The 21,997-nt window shown below is 45.2% G+C and overlaps 1 protein-coding gene across 4 annotated transcripts in view; it reads right to left on the reverse strand.

Annotated features, from left to right (window-relative positions):
- Positions 1-411: 411 nt before the first annotated feature.
- The window catches only part of LOC125415723 (phospholipase A and acyltransferase 3), a 29,026-nt gene continuing 7,440 nt past the window's right edge, over positions 412-21,997 (reverse strand). For all 4 annotated transcript variants that reach the window (XM_048458198.3, XM_048458199.3, XM_048458197.3 and 1 more), the window contains 3 exons: positions 16,054-16,156; positions 11,613-11,881; positions 412-651 (listed from right to left, as the gene is read on the reverse strand). In XM_048458198.3, the coding sequence (XP_048314155.1) occupies positions 547-651; positions 11,613-11,881; positions 16,054-16,156 (477 nt within the window). In that variant the 3' untranslated portion in view covers positions 412-546. The remainder of the gene's footprint in view (positions 652-11,612; positions 11,882-16,053; positions 16,157-21,997) is intronic.

Raw genomic sequence — 21,997 nt, forward strand, 5'->3', positions numbered from 1 at the left:
ATGCAGAGGAACATTGGAAGGCTTTAGGAAGACCAACCAAGTATATCCTGAATTTCCTCATGCACCCCAGTACAGCACTCTGCCACTGAGCCACAGTCCCAGACCTAGAGGATCTGTCCTTCACACTCCACTGGATATCCATAGACTCCAGCTCCTGAGTCTCAAGGTACCAAGTTGGATCAAGTTCTAGGCCAGGAGCCCTGGTTATCTGAGGTTTCCATTTCTATCTGTCCAGGCTGTCTCCTTTGGCATACCACATCTGTCTGACAAGATAATCGTGTTGGACTCTGTTTTCTGCAATGCGAAGGGTGCTACAGCAAAGAGAAGGAACAAGCAGGGAAGAATGTTGCGCAGAATAGAACCCAGAGCTTCCCTCCAAAGACGTCACACCAGGTAGCTACTGCAGCATCCTTCTGGTAAAATCCCCTGCTTGTGCTTTATTGTATGCTGTGAAAATAAGCCTAATTATAAACCAGTAGAATCTATGAATCAAACTTCAAACCCGCTAGCAAAAGAGGAGCCCGTAAGGCTGGATAGTCATTCAACTCATTGCTTCTGTTTCTTGTTTCTGGAACACATGAGTCCAATGAGGCCCACGGTTGCCAAACCCAGTCCAGCAGCAATGCTTGCCGCTTTGATGGCATCTGTGACCTGCAACAGAGAAAGAGGTGAATCAGGCTCTGTGTCAAGAATGTGGGAACAGGGTCACTCAACTCGCGGCACCTCATATGCTCCCTTCACTTCCAGGGCCAAACCCGAGAGCCAACAAATACTGCCAGGGTCAATGGGAAAAGAGGACTGGGAGGGAAAGGAATGGACAGAACCAGCTGGCCTGGAATTTACCCAGACCCAAAATGGTAGCCTGAATTGAGCTCCAGACTATTTACGTCTTTGCAAGGCATCTATGGAAAGGGCAGTGAGGTGACAGCAGGGGCTGAAGATCCTGGCCAACCAATGGCAAGTGCAGAGTCAGGAAGAAATTGCAATTGAGAAATCAAAGTCTGACCTCCATGACACAAAGACCCTCCCTCATGCCCTGTTTCCAGTGTCTGGGCCTGCCGGGTATGGGGTATTCCCTTTAAAGGGTTGGGGTTTTATTGCTTTTGCTGATTGCTGGTTTTTTCTTTTGGAATCAGGGTCTTTCTATGTAGAAGACTGAACTCAAGATCCTCCTGCCTTGGCCTCCTAAGCACCAGGGTTAAAGACATGATGCTACACACGATCTGCCCAGCGACCAGAGTCAAAGCAGAGTGGCCCCTATTCCACAGTCCTTTTTGTCATTTTTTTATATTTTAAGAAAAAGTCTCGTGTAGCCCAGGCTGGCCTCAAACTTGAGCTCAGTACGTGGTGAAGTGTCTTAGAGTTCCTGTTGCTGTGATAAGACACCCTGACCAACAGCACCTTGTAGAGATCCTACACTTCCAGGTAACACTCCACCATTGAGGGGAGTTGGGAAACGCAGGCAGGGCAGGAACTTACGCAGAGGCCATGGAGGAAGGCTGTTTATGGGCTTGCTTCTCATGCATGGCTTACTTAGCCTCTTTTCTTAGCACCTGGCACTACCAGTCCAGGGGTGGTAAGGCCTCCAATGAAACAGGCCTTCCCCCATCAATTATCAATAAAGAAAATGCACCATGAATTTGCACTCAGGACAATCTAGTAGGGGGCATCTTCTCAGTTGAAGTTTCCTCATTCCAAAATGACTCTAAGCTTGTATCAAGTTGATAATAAAAAAAAAAACTAGCCAGCACACCAAGAATAACCTGAAACTCCTGGTCCTCCTGCCTCTGCACACCATATGTTACAGGTGTGAGCCACAGAACCTGATTCTCTGTTCTGAAATTCCGCTAGGAATGGCAGTGATGTGGTGCAGGTGTGAGCAGAACTGACTCGTGCTGCTGTCGAGCAGGAAAGGAAAGCATTGCAAAAGAGGGCTGTGGGGTCCAGGTCTGCCCCTGCTCCTGGGGTTCATCTTGAGGACAGTTTCTGGTCAGCCAAATAAAACATTCTGTTTGTTCCTGTGCTCCCTCTGCCCGGCCTGGTGGTTAGCTGTAGGGCATTGTTTACTCCATCTTGGGTGTGGCAATTTCGCACCTGCCTGGGGGAACCTCCTTGTGCAGCAGCTAGGTATATAAGGATTTCCCCAAGGCTGAATAAACTGCATTCGGCCTATCTCCTTTCAAAAGACCCAGGTCTCTTGTGTGTTCTTTCAATCTCCAGGCCCTTGCCCAACTCACGTACAGTACAGTGGCGCGCGAACTGTACCAAGAGGGTAACAAAGAATCAGGTGTTACAATTGGAGGCCCCACTGGGAGCATCAGCAACTGCAGTTGGGAGGCCCATCAGCGAGATCAGAAAGTAGGGATCCCTGAGAAGTCGCCCTCGGAAGGCTGACCAGCAGGTAAGAAATTGAATGGTGAGGGTGTATTGGTAATTGGTGCAAGTAATTTTGTTCCAGTGTTAAGGGGCCGGTTAACAGGCCAATTGATTGATGAGCCAATTCATAGTGCTTTTAGAGAAGCAAGGCAAGGAAGGCACTGGTATTAAAATAAGATAGCACAAGAGTTCCTTAAGACAGTTTTCTTTTATGTAAGGTAGTTTGTTGCCTAATTTTTTGAGAGTTTAGTCCCTGGTTTCTACATGCAGGGGGCTTTAATATTACTGATTGAGAGCAGGTAAAGGCTGACCTTCAGAAATCATTGAAAGAGTGAGGGCCAGAAGAATTTCCCATAGCAATATTTTCACTTTGGTGCTTAGAGATGCTCTTCTCAATGATGATATAAAAATAAAAAAGCAATTAGAGAATTTGAACAAAACCCTTGAGGAGATTCAGGAAGTAGAATCTGTGAGTTCTATTAAGAGTTTTGAGGAGGGGGAAGTTAGGAGTATTAGAAGGGATATAGAAGAGGAAGAAGAAATTTTAGAAAAGGAGATCGCACTGATAAAAAAGAAGTTAGAAAAAAAAAAGAAAGGAAGGAAGCAAACAGAGATGTCTCCATGAGACCTCCGCTGCAAAAAACATTCCTTGCCACTTCAAATCCTTGTACTGCTGCTTCCGCCCCTATAGACTTAGAGGCAGAAATACGAGAGATCCAAAACAGACTAAATAATCTAAGTAGAGAAAGGCAGATTTATCCTGTTGTGGAAATTATTGATCCGCAAGAACAGAGGATCAGGCAGCATAGCCCCCTGGCCTTTAAGGATATTAAGCAGTTAAAAGAAGCAGTTGTGGCCTATGGAGCTCATGCCCCCTTCAGTGTGGCTTTGTTGGAATCCTTTGCAGAACTCAACCTTACACCAGTGACTGGATGCAGCTTTGCAGGGCTTGTCTTTCGGGGGGAAATTATTTGTTATGGAGAGGCAAAGTGCAGAAAAATTACAAAAATACTGCACTGAGTAATGCCACTGTGGGTTTCCCCCAGCATAACCTTGACGTGTTAACTGGTGCAGGACAATATGTTGACTTAGTAGCATAGATTGCATATGATCCTGCGATTTCTGCTCAAATAGCTGCCCCACCGTTAAAGCTTGGAAAGCTTTCCCTAACAAAGGAGCAGGAGAACAGCTTTCTAAGACCCTTCAAGGATCTTCAGAACCTTATTCTGAGTTTGTTGACCACCGCCTGCTACAGGTGGGAAGTCATATTTTTGGGGATGTGGACTCAGCTATGCTGGTCATAAAATGGTTGGCCTATTAAAAACACTAACAAATATTGTCAAGAGGCTTTCCGCCCCCATAGAAATGGGAAATTAAATGACTTTATCTGGTTTTACAAGGACATTGATGACACTCCCATGATGGGTCAGGTAATTGTTTCTGCCCTTAGGGAGAGTCAAGGTGAAGCTAGATCAAGAAATTGTTTTCAATGCAGAAGGTCAGGACCCAGATATAGTCCTTGAGGCTTTTGCTGACTTGCAAAAATGCCTAGCACATGCTGGGTTGATGATTACTTCTGAAAAGGTATAACAACAGTTTCTATATCAATACTTGAGGCATCAGCTGTTGCAGACGGGAGTAAAACCACAGAAAGTTAATCTTCGCTTAGATAAACTACAAACTTTGATTTTCAAAAATTGCTTAGAGACCTCAATTGGGTCTGGCCCAGTCTGGGAATTCCTACTGGAGTCTTAAAACCACTTTTTGACATTCTGCAGGGGAATCCAGACCCAACGTCCTTTCGTGAGTTGACACCTCAGGCAAGACAATGTATTACTTTAATTGAAGAAAAGCTTGCCTCTGCTCACATTCATTATATTGACTATAGTCAGCTGCTGCTGTTGATAATTTTTTCCCTCTCAGCATAGTCCTACTGGAGTTTTTGTCAGCAAGGACCCATCCTATGGGTACATAAACATGTGTCACCTGTAAAAATTTTTATCTCGTATCCATCAACTGTGCTATGTGTTATTCAGAAAGGGTATAAATTTAGTTTACAAACCTTCGGAATGTTACCTGATAAGGTTATTACACCATACACCCAGGTAGAAATAACTTGGCTGCAAAATTTTGCTAAAGATTGGACCTTGGTTTTACGCACTAATCCCTTCAAGTTTGATGATCATTATCCTTCTGATAAGTTGGTCACCTTTTTCAAAAATCATCCGGTATGTTTCCCTAAAGTTATTTCTTTGCAGCCTCTGGCAGGGGCATGGAATGTGTTTACTGACGGATCTTTCACCGGGAGAGCTATGGTAGCCTCCCCTCCTGATTTTGATATTCAGCCTGTTAATACTAAATCTACTCAGGTGACTAAATTGATCGCTGTACAAATGGCCTTAGAGAAATACGCTGATATTCCATTTAACCTTTTTACTGACAGTCAGTATATAAGCAAAATTCTTGCACCTTTGGAAACTGCAGCTTATATTGCCTCTGTATCTCAAGTCCAGATGCAGTAATTGGCTATTCAAACTTTACTTTGGGCCCAATCTATTCCCATTTATGTAGGGCATTTGTGGGCTCATACTGACATCCCTGGTCCCTTGAGCGAGGGAAATACATTGGCTGATTGGTTTACTTGCCAAATTTGTATAGTTAGTCAAGAACGTTATAAAGGAGAAAAAAAAATCTCATAATCATTTTCATCTCAATGCTGGGCCTTTAAGATTTCATTTTAAGATTTCTCGAGAGCAAGCCACTGATATTGTTTAAAAAATGCTCTCTGTGTACAGAACTTTTAACTGTTCCCCATTTGGGAGCTAATCCTATGGGCTTGCTCCTACTCATGTTCATGTAATTGTGGATACATATTCTCATCTTATTTTTGCCTCAGCTCATACAGGAAAAAAATTACAGGATGTTAAAAGTCACTGTCTCCAGGCTTTGCCTACATGGGAGTTCCAAAAACTAAAAACTGATAATGGGCCAGCCAACACCAGCACTGGCTTTGCTAAATTTTGCTCTGAGTTCTCTATTTCTCATAAAACAGAAATACCCTATAATCCTCAAGGACAAGCTATAGTGGAGCAAGCGCATCATATGCTCAAAGCCTATTTGCATAAAACAAAAAAGGGGGAATACGGTTCCACCCCCAGAGACCATTTGTCTTTTATTTTATACATTTTAAATTTTTTGACTGTTGATGCTCAATCTTGTACCACGGCTGACCAGCATTGGCGGCCAGATTCTTCTGGGATGCCTCATGTCAAATGGAAGAATCTAGCAGATGGGACCTGGTATGGTCCAGATCCTGTACTGGTGTGGGGAAGAGGAGCTGTTTGTGTTTTCCCACAGGATGCTGATAGTCCAATATGGGTACCTGAGCATCTGGTGTATGCTGTGGATTTTCCTGTCTAGGAGCCTGAAGACAGGACAGAGCCAAGAGATCAAATAGACACTGGCTTGTCAACTGAAGAGTTGGTGGGATCCTGAGGAACTGACTGTGGAGGTCCGAATGCCAAGGATTGTTCCTCTACCTATTGACTCATCCCATGATATTGGCAGCCATTGCTGTGGCTGCCAGAGCGGCTAGAACTGCTGGATTTTCCATTAGTCAGTCAATTGCTTCTGCTGGTACAATGGATACCCTCTCAGGGAGGTTGCAAATGCCTTGGCCATTCAAATTGAGCTAAATTTACAAATAAATTGGTTGTGGTTTATGACCTCTGCTAGGTTACAGTAAAGATTTATTATTTATTAGTGTTATTCATGGACCCTGGAGTGCACAATTTACAAATTGACTCTTGAGATTATTCTAGTTTACTATACCAGGGTTCCTCCCACCAGTGCTGAGACCTTACTTAAAGGGCTCCAATTTGTGGGCAGACTTATTAAGGATTGAGCAGATACAGTCTCCTTAAGGAATGCTTATATGTGCTGGAGCATCATCTTCATGGTTTCATGGTGCAAGAACCAAAGGCAAACTCAGGTCAATGTTGCCACGTGGCAAGTCCTCTTAGTTATTGCCCCTGAGAATCTTTCAGTACGAATCTGACTGAACTCAGTGATGGGTGACTAGTGAGCCAATGATGAGAAAGGTTTTTGGGGGGCTACCCCAACCTAAGACAGGAAATGTGTTTTGACCTGGACACTTTCCCACGACAGGTAAGAGGTATTGCCTGACGTCCAATGCCACCTAAAACAGGCCTAATCATATAGTTTATATAAAAGGGGGACCTGTAGGGCCCAGGTCTGCCCCTGCTCCTGGGGTTCATCTTGAGGACAGTTTCTGGTCAGCCAAATAAAACATTCTGTTTGTTCCTGTGCTTCCTCTGCCCAGCCTGGTGATTAGCTGTAGGGCATTGTTTACTCCATCTTGGGTGTGGCAATTTCGCACCTGCCTGGGGGGAACCTCCTTGTGCAGCAGCTAGGTATATAAGGATTTCCCCAAGGCTGAATAAATGGCATTTGGCTGATCTCCTTTCAAATGACCCAGGTCTCTTGTGTGTTCTTTCAATCTCCAGGCCCTTGCCCGACTCACATACGGTTCAGTAGCACGCAAACTGTACCAAGAGGGTAACACAGAATCGGGTGTTACAAGGGCGGTGCGGGGAAAGCTGAAGGTCTGTCAACTCTCACTCTTCTAAAACCAGCTAAAGTAAAAGAAAGCGTTTGCTTGTGTGGGAAGAGGGCTGCACAGTAGAGCACTAGCCTACCAGGGAAAGACACTGAGTTCAATCCCCAGCACCATTTTGGGGCATTTCTTTCTGGTTGTGAGCCTAGTCTTGGTGGCGGAGCCATCCCTAGCCCTGGAGACATTTGTTTTAAGCATAATTCAACAAGGACAGAGAAGCTGAGGAGTAACCCTACTTAGAGAAAGAAACTCTTGAAAGGGTCAGACAGACAAGCCAAGGTTCCTCTGGGAGTGAACAAGAGAGAGCACTTCAGCACTAGTTCCCTGGATCTCCTCCCTCACCCTAGCAGAGACCTGAATGTTTGTTCTCTGGACCCGGTAAAACAAGAGCTTTCAAGGTCTACAAGTGTAGAACGAACATGCAAGGTTGTATCACACCACAAACAGGACACTGACTATGAGCATGTTCAATATGAGTCTCCCAGACCCTTCTCTTGCTGCCCTCGGGACGTCATCCTCCAACCAACCCTGGAAAACTTCTGGAGAATCTGACCATGACAAGTAGAAACAATGGAAGATTTGGGTACAGAGAACTCTCAAGCAGTGCACAACAAAACCCAGCCTTAATGAGCCCCTGCCCTCACCCCCATTCACTGACTTCTTACCTGGTGCCTATCTTCTGTTTGGATGGAAGTTTGAATGGCACTATCAATCAGAGAGGTCTGACTGCTGGCTAGCCTCGAGTCATGATATTATGGGGCTACCTTGTGAAGTATCTAGCTGGGGAGATGGATCAGTGGGTAAAGTGCTTACCTTATAAACACAAGGACCTAAGTTTGATCTCCAGAACCCTGTAAAAAGTCAGGTGTGGGGGCATGCATTTATAATGCCAGTGCTGGGAGGTGAGACAAGCTGAACCCTGGGGCTTGTTGGGCAGTCAGCCAGCCCAGTTGACAAATTCCAAGCCAGGGAAAAATCTTGTCTTTTCCTTTGTTTATTTGTTTGTTTAAAAAAAGAGGGAGAGGGACAGTGCCTAAGAAATGAAATGACACTGGAGGTTGACCTTTTTGCCTCTACATATACCCAGACACACACACATCATTCCTATCTAATGTTTTCCTTGCTGTTCTATATCAGCAGGGGTAAAATGGTCTGCTGTTGATGGAGGAGGAGCAACATGAGCCTCATTCTTTTCTGAAGATCATAGTATGAGAACAATAACAAAATAATGCTGATATCACTGATTCGAACAAAAGATACTTTGTCAAGACACACAATAATGACTCCACTGTTCATGGTAACACTTTGTACACAAAGACAGTGATCAGTATATGAATACAGTATCTAGTTAGACCTGGTGATGACAAGGTGGTACAGTCAGATCATACACACATTCATACATACACTTTCATGTATGCACTTAACAACATGTTATAATAGTTTGGGGACAGGTTCCATATGAATAATTTAAACTTTTATTTAGGTAGACTGAGTTCTTTCTGCTGGTTAGAAATCCCTCCCTTATCTGAGAAAATTAACACTTATCCAAAACTGCAAGAAGGTTAAGTCGTCACAGCCACAATCGTGCTGCAGGTCCTGTTTCTGTTTGCTAAAAGGATGCTTTCATAGACCAAAGTTATTGTTATTTGCATTGCCTGTGTTTTTTATTGCTATCTGCCAAATGTTTGAACCTTATTTTTGCTACAAAGCTCTCTGTTCCTGCAATTTCTATCCCCATAAACATGCCTAACTAAATTCCCTTTAATGATTAAGGAGCTCAGGGGCCTCTAACAGATGGCCACATAAACAGAAGTTATAATGCTGCTTATTGTGTGTAGTGCTGCGTGTGAACAACCTTTCATACATAGATCGGTTTTAAAGGCGCCGTTTCTTAGTAAACTGTTATGATTGGTTTCAGATTAAGAAATACCTAGGGCACTAATGAGGCACACCTCTGGGTGTGACTCTGAGGGCATTTCCAGAGACCGTTAACCTGGAGGAGATTGCCCTGAGTGTGAAGAGCATCCCCGCATTTGCTGGAATCCTGAAGAAAGCATGCTGAGCTCCAGCATCCCCTTTCCTCTGCTTCCGGACCTGCCCAAGTCCCACCAATGGCCTCCCACCATCGCACCTGCCCCACTGTGATGGTGGTCGCCCTCCAGCCTCAGCCAAAACAAACTTCCCTCCTTCAGGTGCAGCTGGTGGTAAGAAAAGCAGCTAATGCGGCTGTTGTGGAAAGGATGCTGCCCAAAGGGAGCAAACCAAGAAAGCTAAGGATGTGAGAGGGGCAAAGCACATCACATCACAGACCTCGGGCCCTGCTTCCTTTCCCTCAGAATTAGGCCGTGTCCCCTGTAGCTCTCTCTGAGACTGAGTTAATAAGGAGCCTTCCTATGGCCTTAAACTGTCTCCTTTCTTCTAACAGATAAAAGTTAGTGCAGGAGAGAAGCACAAGGGTTCCTCAGTGCACTGGGAAAGAACCCGGGCTCATGACCATCAGGATAAATAGGACTCAGCAATAAATGTTTCTTACTGTGTGCGTCTGTGTGCATTTCTCTGTGTGTGTGTATCTGTCCATGTGTATTGTCCATGTATGTGCAGTGTATGTGTGTGCATTGCTGGTTATTGAACCCAGGGTCTTTAACCTTTGTGCCAATAGACAGACTGAGTACTGTCATCCCCAGGTCCCTTCTATCATGGCATCACTTTCTGGTTTTCTTTTTTGTTAATGTTTTATTTTGTTTTGTTTTTTGAGACAAGGTTTCTTTGTGTAGTCCTGACTGTCCTTAAACTCTCTCTCTCTCTCTCTCTCTCTCTCTCTCTCTCTCTCTCTCTCTCTGTCTCTCTCTGTAGATCAGGCTGGCCTTGAACTCACAGAGATCCACCTGCCTCTGCCTTCTGAGGGCTGGGATTAAAGGCGTGCACCACCACTGCAATAGCAGTCACCCAAGAACTAATGGCATTCCTCTTATATCCCTGCCTGCTTCCTACCCCAGAGGGGCTGTTCTATGAAGCCAGACTGTAATTCAGACTCTTGGGAGTGCTCAGAAAACACTGACAATATCACCTTCCTCATTCACTTAGAAATGTGCAGCTCCTCTATGCCAATCGCCCTGGACAAGGGTATATCAAGTAGCTGCTGAATAATCAGCTAATTAAATAAAAAAATCAGGGTGCCCATTGGAAGATACCTAATGTCTCACTGTAGACAAGAGAGACCAAACAACCAGAACACACAGTACGAGAGAAAGTGTGAAAGCAGTATGAGACAAGCGACCAGTACCGGCAGTACCAGAGAAAGCCGAGACTGCCCCTGTCAGTAAATGCTTCCCCATCCAAGTCACAGTGGCCCAGAATGGCCAGCAACCAAAGCCCTGCATGAGCCAAGCAAGAAGAAAGAGCAAACTTCAGAGACTGTCTCTGCAACTGTAATCTATCAGCTTCCTTGTCTGAGTCAGCCCTGTGTGGAGCATAAAAATTCTCCTCTCTAGTTCACATGAAATCCTCTGAGATCAGTTTTCGTAGGTACTATACTAAGGGGGGAGCATGACTAAATTTGTCATTCAAGATCACATAGCTAGTAAAAGACAGGGCCCAAAGAGCCAGAAAGGGGGTGGTTAGCTCAATAATAGAGGACCTACCTACCATAGGCAAGCCCCTGGGTTCAATACTAGCACTGGAAGAGAAGGGTCCAAGTCTGTTGACTACAGGAGTCCCTCTCCATCACCACATTAGCCAAGTAGAAAGGGAAAGGATTTTGGAACACAGACGCAAATAACCACACGGATCTTAATTTCTCACCCATGCAAAGCCAAACGTGGTAGCACTTGCCTGGGATCCCAGCACTTGGCAAGCTAAGTAAATTGAAAAGAATAAAGGTTCAAGGTCAGGGGTTTTGAAAGAGAAAATGGAGAAACGGAAGGGCCTCCCCTTGGATAAAGACAGTGCTACCTGTAGCCTGCTAAGTGAGGCTGGTTAAATGAGCCCACACATCAACTCTCTCCGCCCCTCACCAGCACAGCTGCATCGCACTGCCAGGAAAACAGAGCATGAGTTTGAAGACGCAAAAAGATTTGTTGGGTAAAATGAATGGCCATAGCCAGATGGTTTTTTCTAGAAGCTTCTATTTCCTCATCTACAAAATGGGGCTAACAGAGCGGCCTCTAAGGCTCAAAGAGCATCATCACAGGGGTGGACTGGTTGGAACTACCCTATGTGCTGATCTGCACTGCCATCTTGCCTGCCTGGTTCCCCACCCTGCGTATGACACTCGAGGTCAGGAAGTATAACACCTAGGCTATTTTTTTCTTAAACATTTATTTATTATATATATATAGTGTTCTCCCTGCACACCAGAAGAGGGCACCAGATCTCATTACAGATGGTTGTGAGCCAACACGTGGTTGCTGGGAATTGAACTCAGGACCTCTGGAAGAGTAGTCAGTGCTCTTAACTGTTGAGCCATCTCTCCAGCCCAGCCCACACCTAGGCTATTTTTGTCTTGTTTATAATTCTGTCTCCACCCACACTCACATCCAGTCACTGTCATCTGGGGAAATGACCTGGTACCTGAAGTCAGGTACAGGGGCTAAGGACGTACCTGGTCACTGCGGGAAACTCCGTAACGGAGTTCGTTCACAAAGTGCTCACAGTTCTCACTGGTCAGCTTGTAGAGCACTTCCTGCCCCACCAGCTCCTCGGCACGCTTAACGATCTTGCTTGGAGGCAGTGGGGTATATTCACCGTCATGTTTGTTATTGACCTGGTACTTGTCCTTCCCGGCCACATCACACAGCAGTTCTTTCTTCACTATGGCCTTGTCAGTCAAAGCAGACATGATGCTGGCTGCCCCAGCTCCTGCAAATTCACCTGTGAATTCACAAAGAACAGAGGAGTCATTCCTGGGCAGGGCCACGGGGATTCAGTGCTAGTCCGCATCAGTGGGCATCTAGGCTTAGCACCATCCACAAAGAATGAGCAGGATGGACACAAGTGAGGCTTTAATACCACAATTTACTGTGATGTTTTAGTGGTTACAGGGCTAGTAAGGGTGGTGGTCAGTTGAGGGATGAGATAGTGGCTCACTCTATAATCCAGACTGGTCTAACCTGGAAACTACTATGTTATGTAGTCCAACCTGGTGTCAAACTCTCAACAACTTCCTTCCTCTGCAGTCCATATGCTGGGATGATGGGCATATACCATCACCCCTGGCTACTGGGATAATGTACATGCATCACCACCCTGGCTACTGGAGTGCTTCTTTAACCAAGAGAAGCTGGTCCTTGACGTTGTAACCAGTTCTTAACTCTACAACTATGTGCTAGTACCTCTTCATCTTCCTGGGAAAAGAGCATATAACCTATTGATCCCATCTAGGCTACAGTTCCTTGACCTCACCAGGCTGATGGCCCCAGGAAGAGAGGTTGGTTGATGCGGGATTCCCCTCTGCATACTGTGACTATTACAATTGGTTAGTAAAGAATCTGTTTTGGTCAATGGCTTAGCAGAGTAAAACCAGGCAGGAAATCCGAACAGAGATATATAGAGAGAGTAGGCAGAGTCAAAGAGATGCCATGTAGCTGCCGAAAAAGAAAGACATTGACAGAACCTTACCAGTAGTCAACAGCCTCATGGTGATACACCGATTAATAGAAATGGGTTAATTTAAGATGTAAGAGTTAGTTAATAAGAAGCCTGAGCTAATAGGCCAAACAGTATTGTAATTAATATAGTTTTGTGTGGTTATTCGGGCCTGGGTGGAAAGGAAATAAATGCGCAGTCACTGCTATACCATTGGTCTTCTATATTCTCACCTTTCCAGGAAAAATAAGGGACCAAACTCTCCAACTGCTCCCCCAAAGAGACCAGAGGATGTGGTGGCAGCCTTGGCCAAGGTTCACAGGTGAGAAAAGACAATAATGGGGTGACTCGAAGAGGAGGAACTTGGGTTCTGTAGGACCAGGCTGAGGCAGTGAGGGGCAGCTGACATAGCACAGAGCCAAGGTCTCTTAACCCAATGACCTATACCCTGGGGAATGAGCATGCACTGCATATGATGGCTGAAAAGGACCTATACCCTGAAGAAGTAGATCCAGGAGCCCATGGAGTATCACAAGACTGGTTCCCTGTCAGGAGCAGGGCACTCTGGGTAAAGAAACAGAACCCCAGTAACCAGGACAAGACCAGTCTTTAAATGTGACACTGGGAGAGCATCAAGCAATGGCAGAAAGGAAAAGAGCAGAGGCCAAGTAATCTTTCTTCCATAAAGTTCAGCCACAGAATAGGCTGAACTCTTTCAATACATAAAACACTTGAACTGGGCATGGTGAGATACTTCCTTGATCCCAAAACTTATGAGACAGACAGGCAGATCTTTATGAGTTCAAGGGTAGCCTGGTTTACATACATGATGAACCAGCCTAACTCCATTTTAAGATCAGAAGTCATTTTAGTACAAGGTCAAAATAAGTTCATTCCTGTTTTCTGTAAAACTTGGGTTCGACCATGTATTGACTCATTTTCTGAAATTTGACATGGTCTACACCCTACAATCTGACTCTACCCTAAGAAGATAAGATATTCTGCCAAATAACTTTAAAATGTTCAGCCAAAAACGGATGGATCTAGAAAACATCATTTTGAGTGACGTAACCCAGACCCAGAAAGAGAATTATCATATGTATTCACTCATAAGTGGTTTTTAAACGTAAAGCAAAGAAATCCAGCCTACAAATCTCAACCCCAGAGAACCTAGATAACAATGAGGACTCTAAGAGAGACATATATGGATCTAATCTACATGGGAAGTAGTAAAAGACAAGATCTCCTGAGTAAATTGGGAGCATGGGGACCTTGGGGGAGGGTTGACAGGGAGGAGAGAGGCAGGGAGGGGAGCAGAGAAAAATGTAGAACTTAATAAAATCAATTTTCAAAAAAGCTAGTTGCAGGACAGGCTCCAAAGCTACAGAGGAAATCCTGTCTAGAAAAACCAAATAAATAAATAAAAATATTTTTTAAAAAATTTTCAGCCAAGTTCTTTCATACCCAAATTCCTCTTGAAAGCTCCCAACCCTTAAAAACCACTAGCCTTGCAGTTTTGGGGGTTATATAAACCCCACTGTCTCCTGTGTTCAATGCTATTTTCTCAAACCCAACTTTAGGGCGATGACCCTATCTGACAGAAAACAAAATTTGCTTAATTTGATCAAAGAATTTGGGTAATGATTTTTACTCTTTGAAGGGATTAACATAATTCTAGACCATGTAGGATGACATAGTGAGACCCTGTCTTTTGTTTTGTTTTGAAACAGGATCCACGTAGCTCTACCTGTCCTGGAACACTCTATGTAGAACAGGCCTTAAACTCACACACAGAGATCTGTTGCTTTAACTTCGGCACAGTAGTTGTGCCTTAATCTACTGCTATTTCAGCCAGCAATTGTGATTCCACAGTTACTGGCCCGTTTCTCTGGCCTGGTTGCTCAGGCTGCAGCCTGGCGGGAATTCTGTTTCTGTAGGCACCAGCTCTGCCACTGCCACTAACGGTAGCTTTCACTAAATCTCTATCATTCTATTTAAAAAAAGTTTCGAGATTCAAAGGCTGGGGTGAAAACCTGCTAGCTCAGAGAGGTTGAGTGGCAACTAGCTTACCTTCTCTCCTGAGGGCGTCTCCCAAAGAGGTGCAACTTTCTGCTCCACCAAACAAAAAAAGTCACACCACCCCAAATCCCTCCCTACTCCTTCCAGTGCATCTATCTCTTCCAGATGCCCTCTGATGCTCTATGATCATTTTCTGTCAACTAGTTACTAACTCAGCCTCCTGACCCAAGGTTAATTTTATTTAATGCAAATGCAAACTCTGATCTACTATCCCCCAACAGAGATCTGTCTGCCTCTGCCTCCTGAGGGCTGGTATTAAAGGAGTGCACCACTACACCCACCCATCCATGAGACCCTGTCTTTAAAAAATAAAAACTAGAAAACAGTTATGTATAGCTGTCTACAACAGACCTGACATAAGACTGGGCCTATCAACAGACACTCATGGATTAGGGACAGACTCACAAGTCTCTACCCTCCCTGCTGAACTGTTGACTATTGGTGGATCTAGGGGCAGGGCCATCATTGTCTTCTGTTGTGTACCTGAAAAACCCACCAGGCTCCATCAGATAGTTCCAAGGGTCACACAGAGGACCCTGGTTAAACCAATGGGTCTCAAAAAAAAAAAAAAGCATAAATGTAGGAAAGGGATTTGTAGGGGAGAGCGATGGGGGTGGGGCCAGAGAGGGTGGGGTGATAGTCAGGATACACTTTGTACATGAAGAAACTGTCTAAGAACAAATTCAATAAAAAGTTATAAAGAAAGAAAACACCTCAGCCTCTCTACAAAGACCCCTGTGTGGTACAGCACCAAAGGGGAAAGACTTCCCCAATGAAGTCTTACAGCTCTGAGGGGAAAGGCTTCCCCAGTGGAAGTGTTACAGCTCTGAGGGGGAAAGTATTCTGGCAATCAGAAGCCAAGAAATACCACACAGTCACAACGCACAACAAACCTCACTCAAGAGACTTATTGGGAAGGAAAAACCCAGGAGGGTGGTCGCCTCTGCTCCTGCAAGAAGCAGCAGAGAACTGAACAGAAGACAGGGTTTATAAAGGCTTTGGGGGGCGGGGGGATGGAGGTTTTCAGGGTGGAGACCTTCAGGGTGGGAATTTCCAGTCCTGAGATTGTACTTTTTACCCTGTAGGGCGGAGCTTGGCAACCTACACCTGGAGGGACTGGTTCCAGCTTTTACAGCCCTTAGTGTGTTCTGTGGACAGAGCCTGGCAGTTGTAGGTCTTCGGGAGCAGGGCCTGCCTATTCACAGGCCCTGAGGTCTAAGGAAAAGCTCAGAACATCAAATTACGCTCACACAAACTTAGAAACAAATGGTTAATCAAGGAGCAATGAAAGGAGCACCCAGAAACAACCTGTTACCCACAGCTCCCCATGCCCTTCCCAGTCCCTAGGCCCAGCACAATGAAGGCCCTGGTGTTCTTACTTGGGGGAGCCAGGTGGATCACATATCCGTCACCAACATAGATGGCCCAGTGACTGTATATAGGACGGAAAATCTCAATCAGGTCTCCAGGCTTTGGTTCTGGCTGCAAAACCAAGAACAGGACTATTAGTGATGGCATGAAACCTTGAGAGCAGGGCAGGCTCAGTTAAGAAGGTGCAGCCCCTAAGTCCCACCAATCAGTTCCAGTAGGCAGGCCCATGTAGATGCAGGCCCTGCAAGTCTGATGCTGGCTCACCTCACAAGGCCATGATCCAGGCCTGCAGGAAAGATAGCATCCCCCACCCCCACCCACATATGCCATGATTAAAAACTGCAAAATGGGGGCTGGAGAGATGTCTCGGCAGCTAAGAGTGCTTACTGCTCTTGCAGAGGACCCGGGGTTAGGTTCCCAGCACCCACATGGTGCCTCACAACTATCTGTAACTCCAGTTGCCAGGGGATCCTATGTCCTCTTCTGACCTCCACAGATACTGCATGAAGGTGTTACATATGCATACATGCATGTAAAACATGAATATACATAAAACAAATCCAAGAAAGAAACCTATAATATGCATGATACTGTAAATCTGATCAAAAGTACATGGCTCAGAAGGTCATAGGCTCTAGCAGGGGACCTACCACTGCTTTATTTTGATAAATGGACAGACACATTGTCAAACTCCCTTCCAAATACGTGTGTTTATACACATGGAGGCTTCTTCTGCTGCGGGCAAAAGTCAACACAGAGACTCATAACTTGGCAAAGTGCTGATAATAAGCAGCTATTGAGTGCTCAGCTCTGATGGGACATCTACATCACCACCGACCCACCCACCCAAGGTTCAGGGAATGTGGCAGAAGAACCAGAGGATGGAGAAGAGTGCTGCTGTCTTCTGGATGTGACATGGCTGTAGCACCCAGGATCACTGCAGCTATGGTCACCTGTATAAGACTTACACAAGAGCAAGAGACCAGACCAGTCAGTATTCCAGCAGGCAACACTAATTGGATTCAGCAGGTTACCGAAACCAGAGAAGAGAGAAGAGGCAGAGAGAAAGAACATGAAGGTGAGAAGGGGTTATATTGGAATGGCCAGGTGAAGTTGGAGGTGGATTATGATCAAGATACATTGTATACATGTATGAAATTATTAAAGAACAAATAAAAGACACTCCTTAAAAACTGTGAACCTAGTCTGGGCAATGATGGCACACGCCTTTAATCCCAGCACTTGGGAGGCAGAGGCAGGCGAATCTCTGTGAGTTCGAGGCCAGCCTGGTCTACAAGAGCTAGCTCCAGGACTGGCACCAAAGCTACAGAGAAACCCTGTCTCAAAAAACCAAAAAAAAAAAACCAAAAAAAAAAAAAAACTGTGAACCAAAAGGTCTTCTCATTAGCTTTGTCTTCTTAGTGCTCTCGCTACAAATATTACTTACTGAACTCCCACTCTAGGTGCGGTGCTGAGGCAGGATTATCAAGAATTCCAGACTAGGGTGAAGAAATGGCTCAGCAGTTAAGAACACTGACTGCTCTTCCAGAGGATCCAGATTAAATTCCCAGCACCCACAAGGTGGCTTACAACTGTCTAACTCCGGTCCAGAGAGACCTAATCCCTTTTCTGCCCCCTATCAGGCACCAGGCACCCATATGGTACACAGACATACATGCAGCCAAAAATACCCATACACATAAAATAAGTAAATAGTTTTTAAATAACTTCTAAGCTAACCCGGACCACATAATGAAACCCTGCCTCAAACCTCCTTCTTCACTCTCCCTACCCCCCCACACCTTACTACAATGACAAAAATGCATTTAAAATGTAACAGTCCAGCCTGCAAAATATTCAGTTATTTACAAAATAATGAGTTAAAGGTCATATCCCCAAAGCTATACACTGAACAAATTTCCTTACATGACATTCCACAGTAGGAATAAATATAGGACAAAAAAAACTGGTCAGCAATCCTGAGGCGCTGGGGTGAGGAGAGGCACCATAAGAAAGGAACATGGGGATATTAGGGTCATTAAACTGTGGTGTTCTGCAGTTTTCTGACCTTTTTAGTTTCTTCCTTGTATATAATGTAGTGTAATCACATTCCCCACCCCCACTACCCTCTCTCGTCCCTCCTCTTTCCAGAGGACCCCCTTTATAGCCCCAGCTAGTCATTTCTTGTTATATAGATATATATGTAATTTATTTATTTTAGATTTATCTTTTATGTATGAAGGTGCTTTATCTGCATGTATACTTGTAGACCAGAGGAGAGTATCCGATTGTGAGCTGCCATGTGAGTGCTGGGAATTGAACCTAGGTCCTCTGGAAGAACAGCCGGTGCTCTTAACTGCTGAGCCATCTCTGCAGTCCTGTTATTTCCTATTTTCATGTCTTCATTTTGTGCAGGTTCCATACAAGGGGTCACAGCTGCTGTATGTTCAAGACATGCATGATGCAGTGGCCAAGTCATATTCAGAAGACAGTGCCCCGAAGCGCTCTTCCCCATCTTCTGGCTTTTCTGTCTTTCCACCCCTTCTGCCTCGGTATTCCCTGGTCCTCGGTGAGGGACGTAGCTATCCCATTGACTGAGCACCAGCAGTCTCTTATCCTCCACTCGACCAGCTCTGAATCTCTTCTTTGACTGCCACTCAATGACTTTAGGCTGTGAGTGCATCTGCTCTGTACCTCCGTTAGGGCAATGGTTTACTTGTGCTTATCAAAACAGAACTACACACTTTAAAGGTGAATTATATAATAAATGTGGGGTTTGGTTTGGTTTTATTTTTGAGGCAGGGTCTCACTTAGCCCAGGCTTGCCTGAACTTGCTGTGTAGCTGAGGCCAGCCCCGTACTGGTTTCCTACACCCACCTCCCAAGTGATAGAATTTCTGGTGTGCATCACTGCAGCCGGCCCCCTTTATTCTGTTTTAACTGAAGTTATTATCTTCCCCATATTATTTCTTGGTTAAATTACACATTAATTTTTAAATTTAAAAATAAAAATTAGCTGAGTGGAGCGCCACACACCTTTAATACCAGTACTTGGACGGTAGAGTCAGGAGGACCTCTGTGAGTTCAAGGTCAGCCTGATCTAAGTAATGAGACCCTGTTCCAAAAGCAAACTGAAACAAGAGAGGAAGCAATCATGAAGAACTAGGGTTGACTCGGTGGGTAAGAGTACCCACTGCTCTTGTCGACAACCCAGTTTCAGCTAGCAGCACCCGCATCAGGCAGCTCCAGGATCTGACCCTCTTCTGGGCTCCACAGGCCCCGATCTGAGGCTTCACAAGGCTTTGTGCACTTTGTCAACAGCTGCTCTCTCTCTACAACAGAGCAAGGGGAGCCTGCTGATCCTAAAGTGTTGTGGACTGGAAGATAGCTCAGTAAGTAAAGTGCCTGCTTTGTTTGACATCCATCTGATCCTCTCTAGAATCCACTTGAAAAGGTCAGACATGGTAATTGATGTGTGTTTACAATCCCAAACTGGGTGACTTGCAGGTCACCCAAGTTTGGTTCCGAGTATGCGTATCAGGCAGTTCACAGTCACTTGTAACACTGGCCTCCTAAGGCATCTGCACTCATGCCACACAGACACACAGACACACACAGACACACAGACACACACACACACACACAGAGAGAGAGAGAGAGAGAGAGAGAGAGAGAGAGAGATACGTATATGCACACACACAAAGACACACTTAAAAATAAAATAAATCTTTTAAAAATAACCTAAAGTGTTTGTTATCTAGCCTTGTACAGAAGAAAAAAAAAATGCCAATCTGATAGACCAGCCTGATTCCATTTTAAAGTTAAGAACTATTTTGTTATAAGGTCAAAATAAGTTCATTTCTGTTTGCTGCAAAATTCAACTTAACCATGTTTTTAAGCTGTTTCTGGAGCTTGATATACTCCCCACCCAGTGAAGTTTGACTCACACCTCTATCCTGATAAGATAAGATGTTCTGGCCGGGCAGTGGTTGCAAAGGCCTTTAGTTCCATCACTCGGGAGGCAGAGGCAGGCGGATCTCTGTGAGCTCGAGGCCAGCCTGGGCCACAAGAGCTAGGACTACACAGTTAGAAGCTCTGTCTCAAAAAGACAAAAAAAGAAAAAAGAAAAAAAAGAAAGAAAAAAAAGAAAGAAAAGAAAAGAAAGTTTTGAGGAACTTTGACAAAATTTACCCTCCTATACCTAAGCAGGACTGTGATTCTCCTACCACTAAGGACTGCCTCTGATCCTTCCGTGAGCTGCAGTGGCTTACATTTGGCGTTGGAGGGCTCCCAGAAGCACCTTCAGCTCCCAGGTAGCCTGGGCAGTGTTCCTGGCCACCCAGACCAGATTAGGTATATTCTACCCTGGGCAGAGACAACATCCAATCTTGCCCCTAGGGATGAAGGTTTGTATGTTCCGAATGGGCAAGGTGGCCAAGCCCTGGTCATAGCAAAGAAGACTCTCTAGAAACCCCTGTCTGCAGACCAAAAGTCCTCCAAAAATCCTGTCCTACAGGACTCTCAAGAGGACCCTGTCCTTGCCCCATGCCCCCCCTTTATCTCCACTGCCCCCACCTCTCCTGAGCCTATTACCTCCTCCTGCTTCTCCCTCACCTCAGCCTCTCCAGCACTCACCCCACTCAACTACTCCTTCTGTTCCAGCTGCCCCATGGAGCCAGCTTTGGTCTTTTCCCCTCCCATATCTGTCTGGGAAGTCCCAATGGGTAGTCAGATCATTTTCCGGGCCCTGGCCAGCCTACAGCTGTTTCCACTCCTATCCCCAAGCAGAAACAACTCCAGATTCATCTTCCTCCCCCTTGCTGACAGATGACTTCAGTTTCCATTTCTGTGTGTGAAACAGAAGGACTCCAGTCCCTGTCCTTCCTCTCTGCCAGGCACCTGAAGGATGATACCTATATGTTCCATTTGCTACAACGGATCCTTACAACTGGAAACCAGAATCCTCCTATCAGCAGACCCTAATTCTCTGATTTCCCTGATTAATTCTGTTTTTTTTTTAACCATCTCCTCACCTAGGATGAATGACTGCCAACAAATTCTTTGCACTCTCTTCGCTAAGAGAGAGAGAGCAAATTCTACCTAGCAGAAGTAGCTGAGGAGCTGACCAAATAAGCAGTCTTGATAATGATCTGAGAACAGCAGCTATTGACAAAGTTCTATTCAGGAAACCAGACTGGGATTATGGGACAGAAGGAGACAGGAGATCACTCTGAGTAACACCAGATTCCTCTGGAGGGCCTGAGGTTGGTGGCTCACAAACCTACTAATCTGTCTACAGAAGTCGATGTAAAACATGGCTCAGAAGAAGCATCTGGAGGCATGCCCACTATATATACTTCTCCAGATTCAGAGGACCCGGAAAAACCTCAAGGCGATTAACCTAGCCTTTGTAATTCAGTTGGTCTCAGATGTACATGAGAAAAAAGCAAAAAATGGATGGGTTTGTAGGAAAGAACTGGTCAGAATTATTAGAAATAGCCCAAAAAGTATTTGACAATAGAGACATCACGGAAGATTCTCCAGTGAGAATAAATCACGCCACTGTGGCAGCACTGCAGGCTCCTGGCACTTCCAGCCCCGAATAAGCCACCTACAAGAAGAAGAAAAGGCCCTTACAAAAGTCCTTCCTGCCAGGAATGGGGACACTGGAAAAACGAAAGACCCCAGTGAAAACGGGTTGGCGTTCTCAGCCACAGATAAACAGTCCTGACTCTGGAAGAACTGGGGGTGGGGACATGGCTCTTTCAGTTTAGGCCCCAGAAACCTAAGATAACTTTCTCAATTGGGGACCAACCTAAACTTCTGGTATACCCGGGATCATCACTTTCTGTGTTACTGAAACCCCTGAGACCCCTTGATAAAAGGACAATGGAAGAACAGAGGACTACATGGGAAATTCAAAACTATAGCAGGACCACAAAATGGACTGTGC

Source organism: Myodes glareolus, chromosome 7 (genome assembly GCF_982192425.1).
Source record: "Myodes glareolus chromosome 7, mMyoGla1.1, whole genome shotgun sequence".
Taxonomy (NCBI): domain Eukaryota; kingdom Metazoa; phylum Chordata; class Mammalia; order Rodentia; family Cricetidae; genus Myodes; species Myodes glareolus.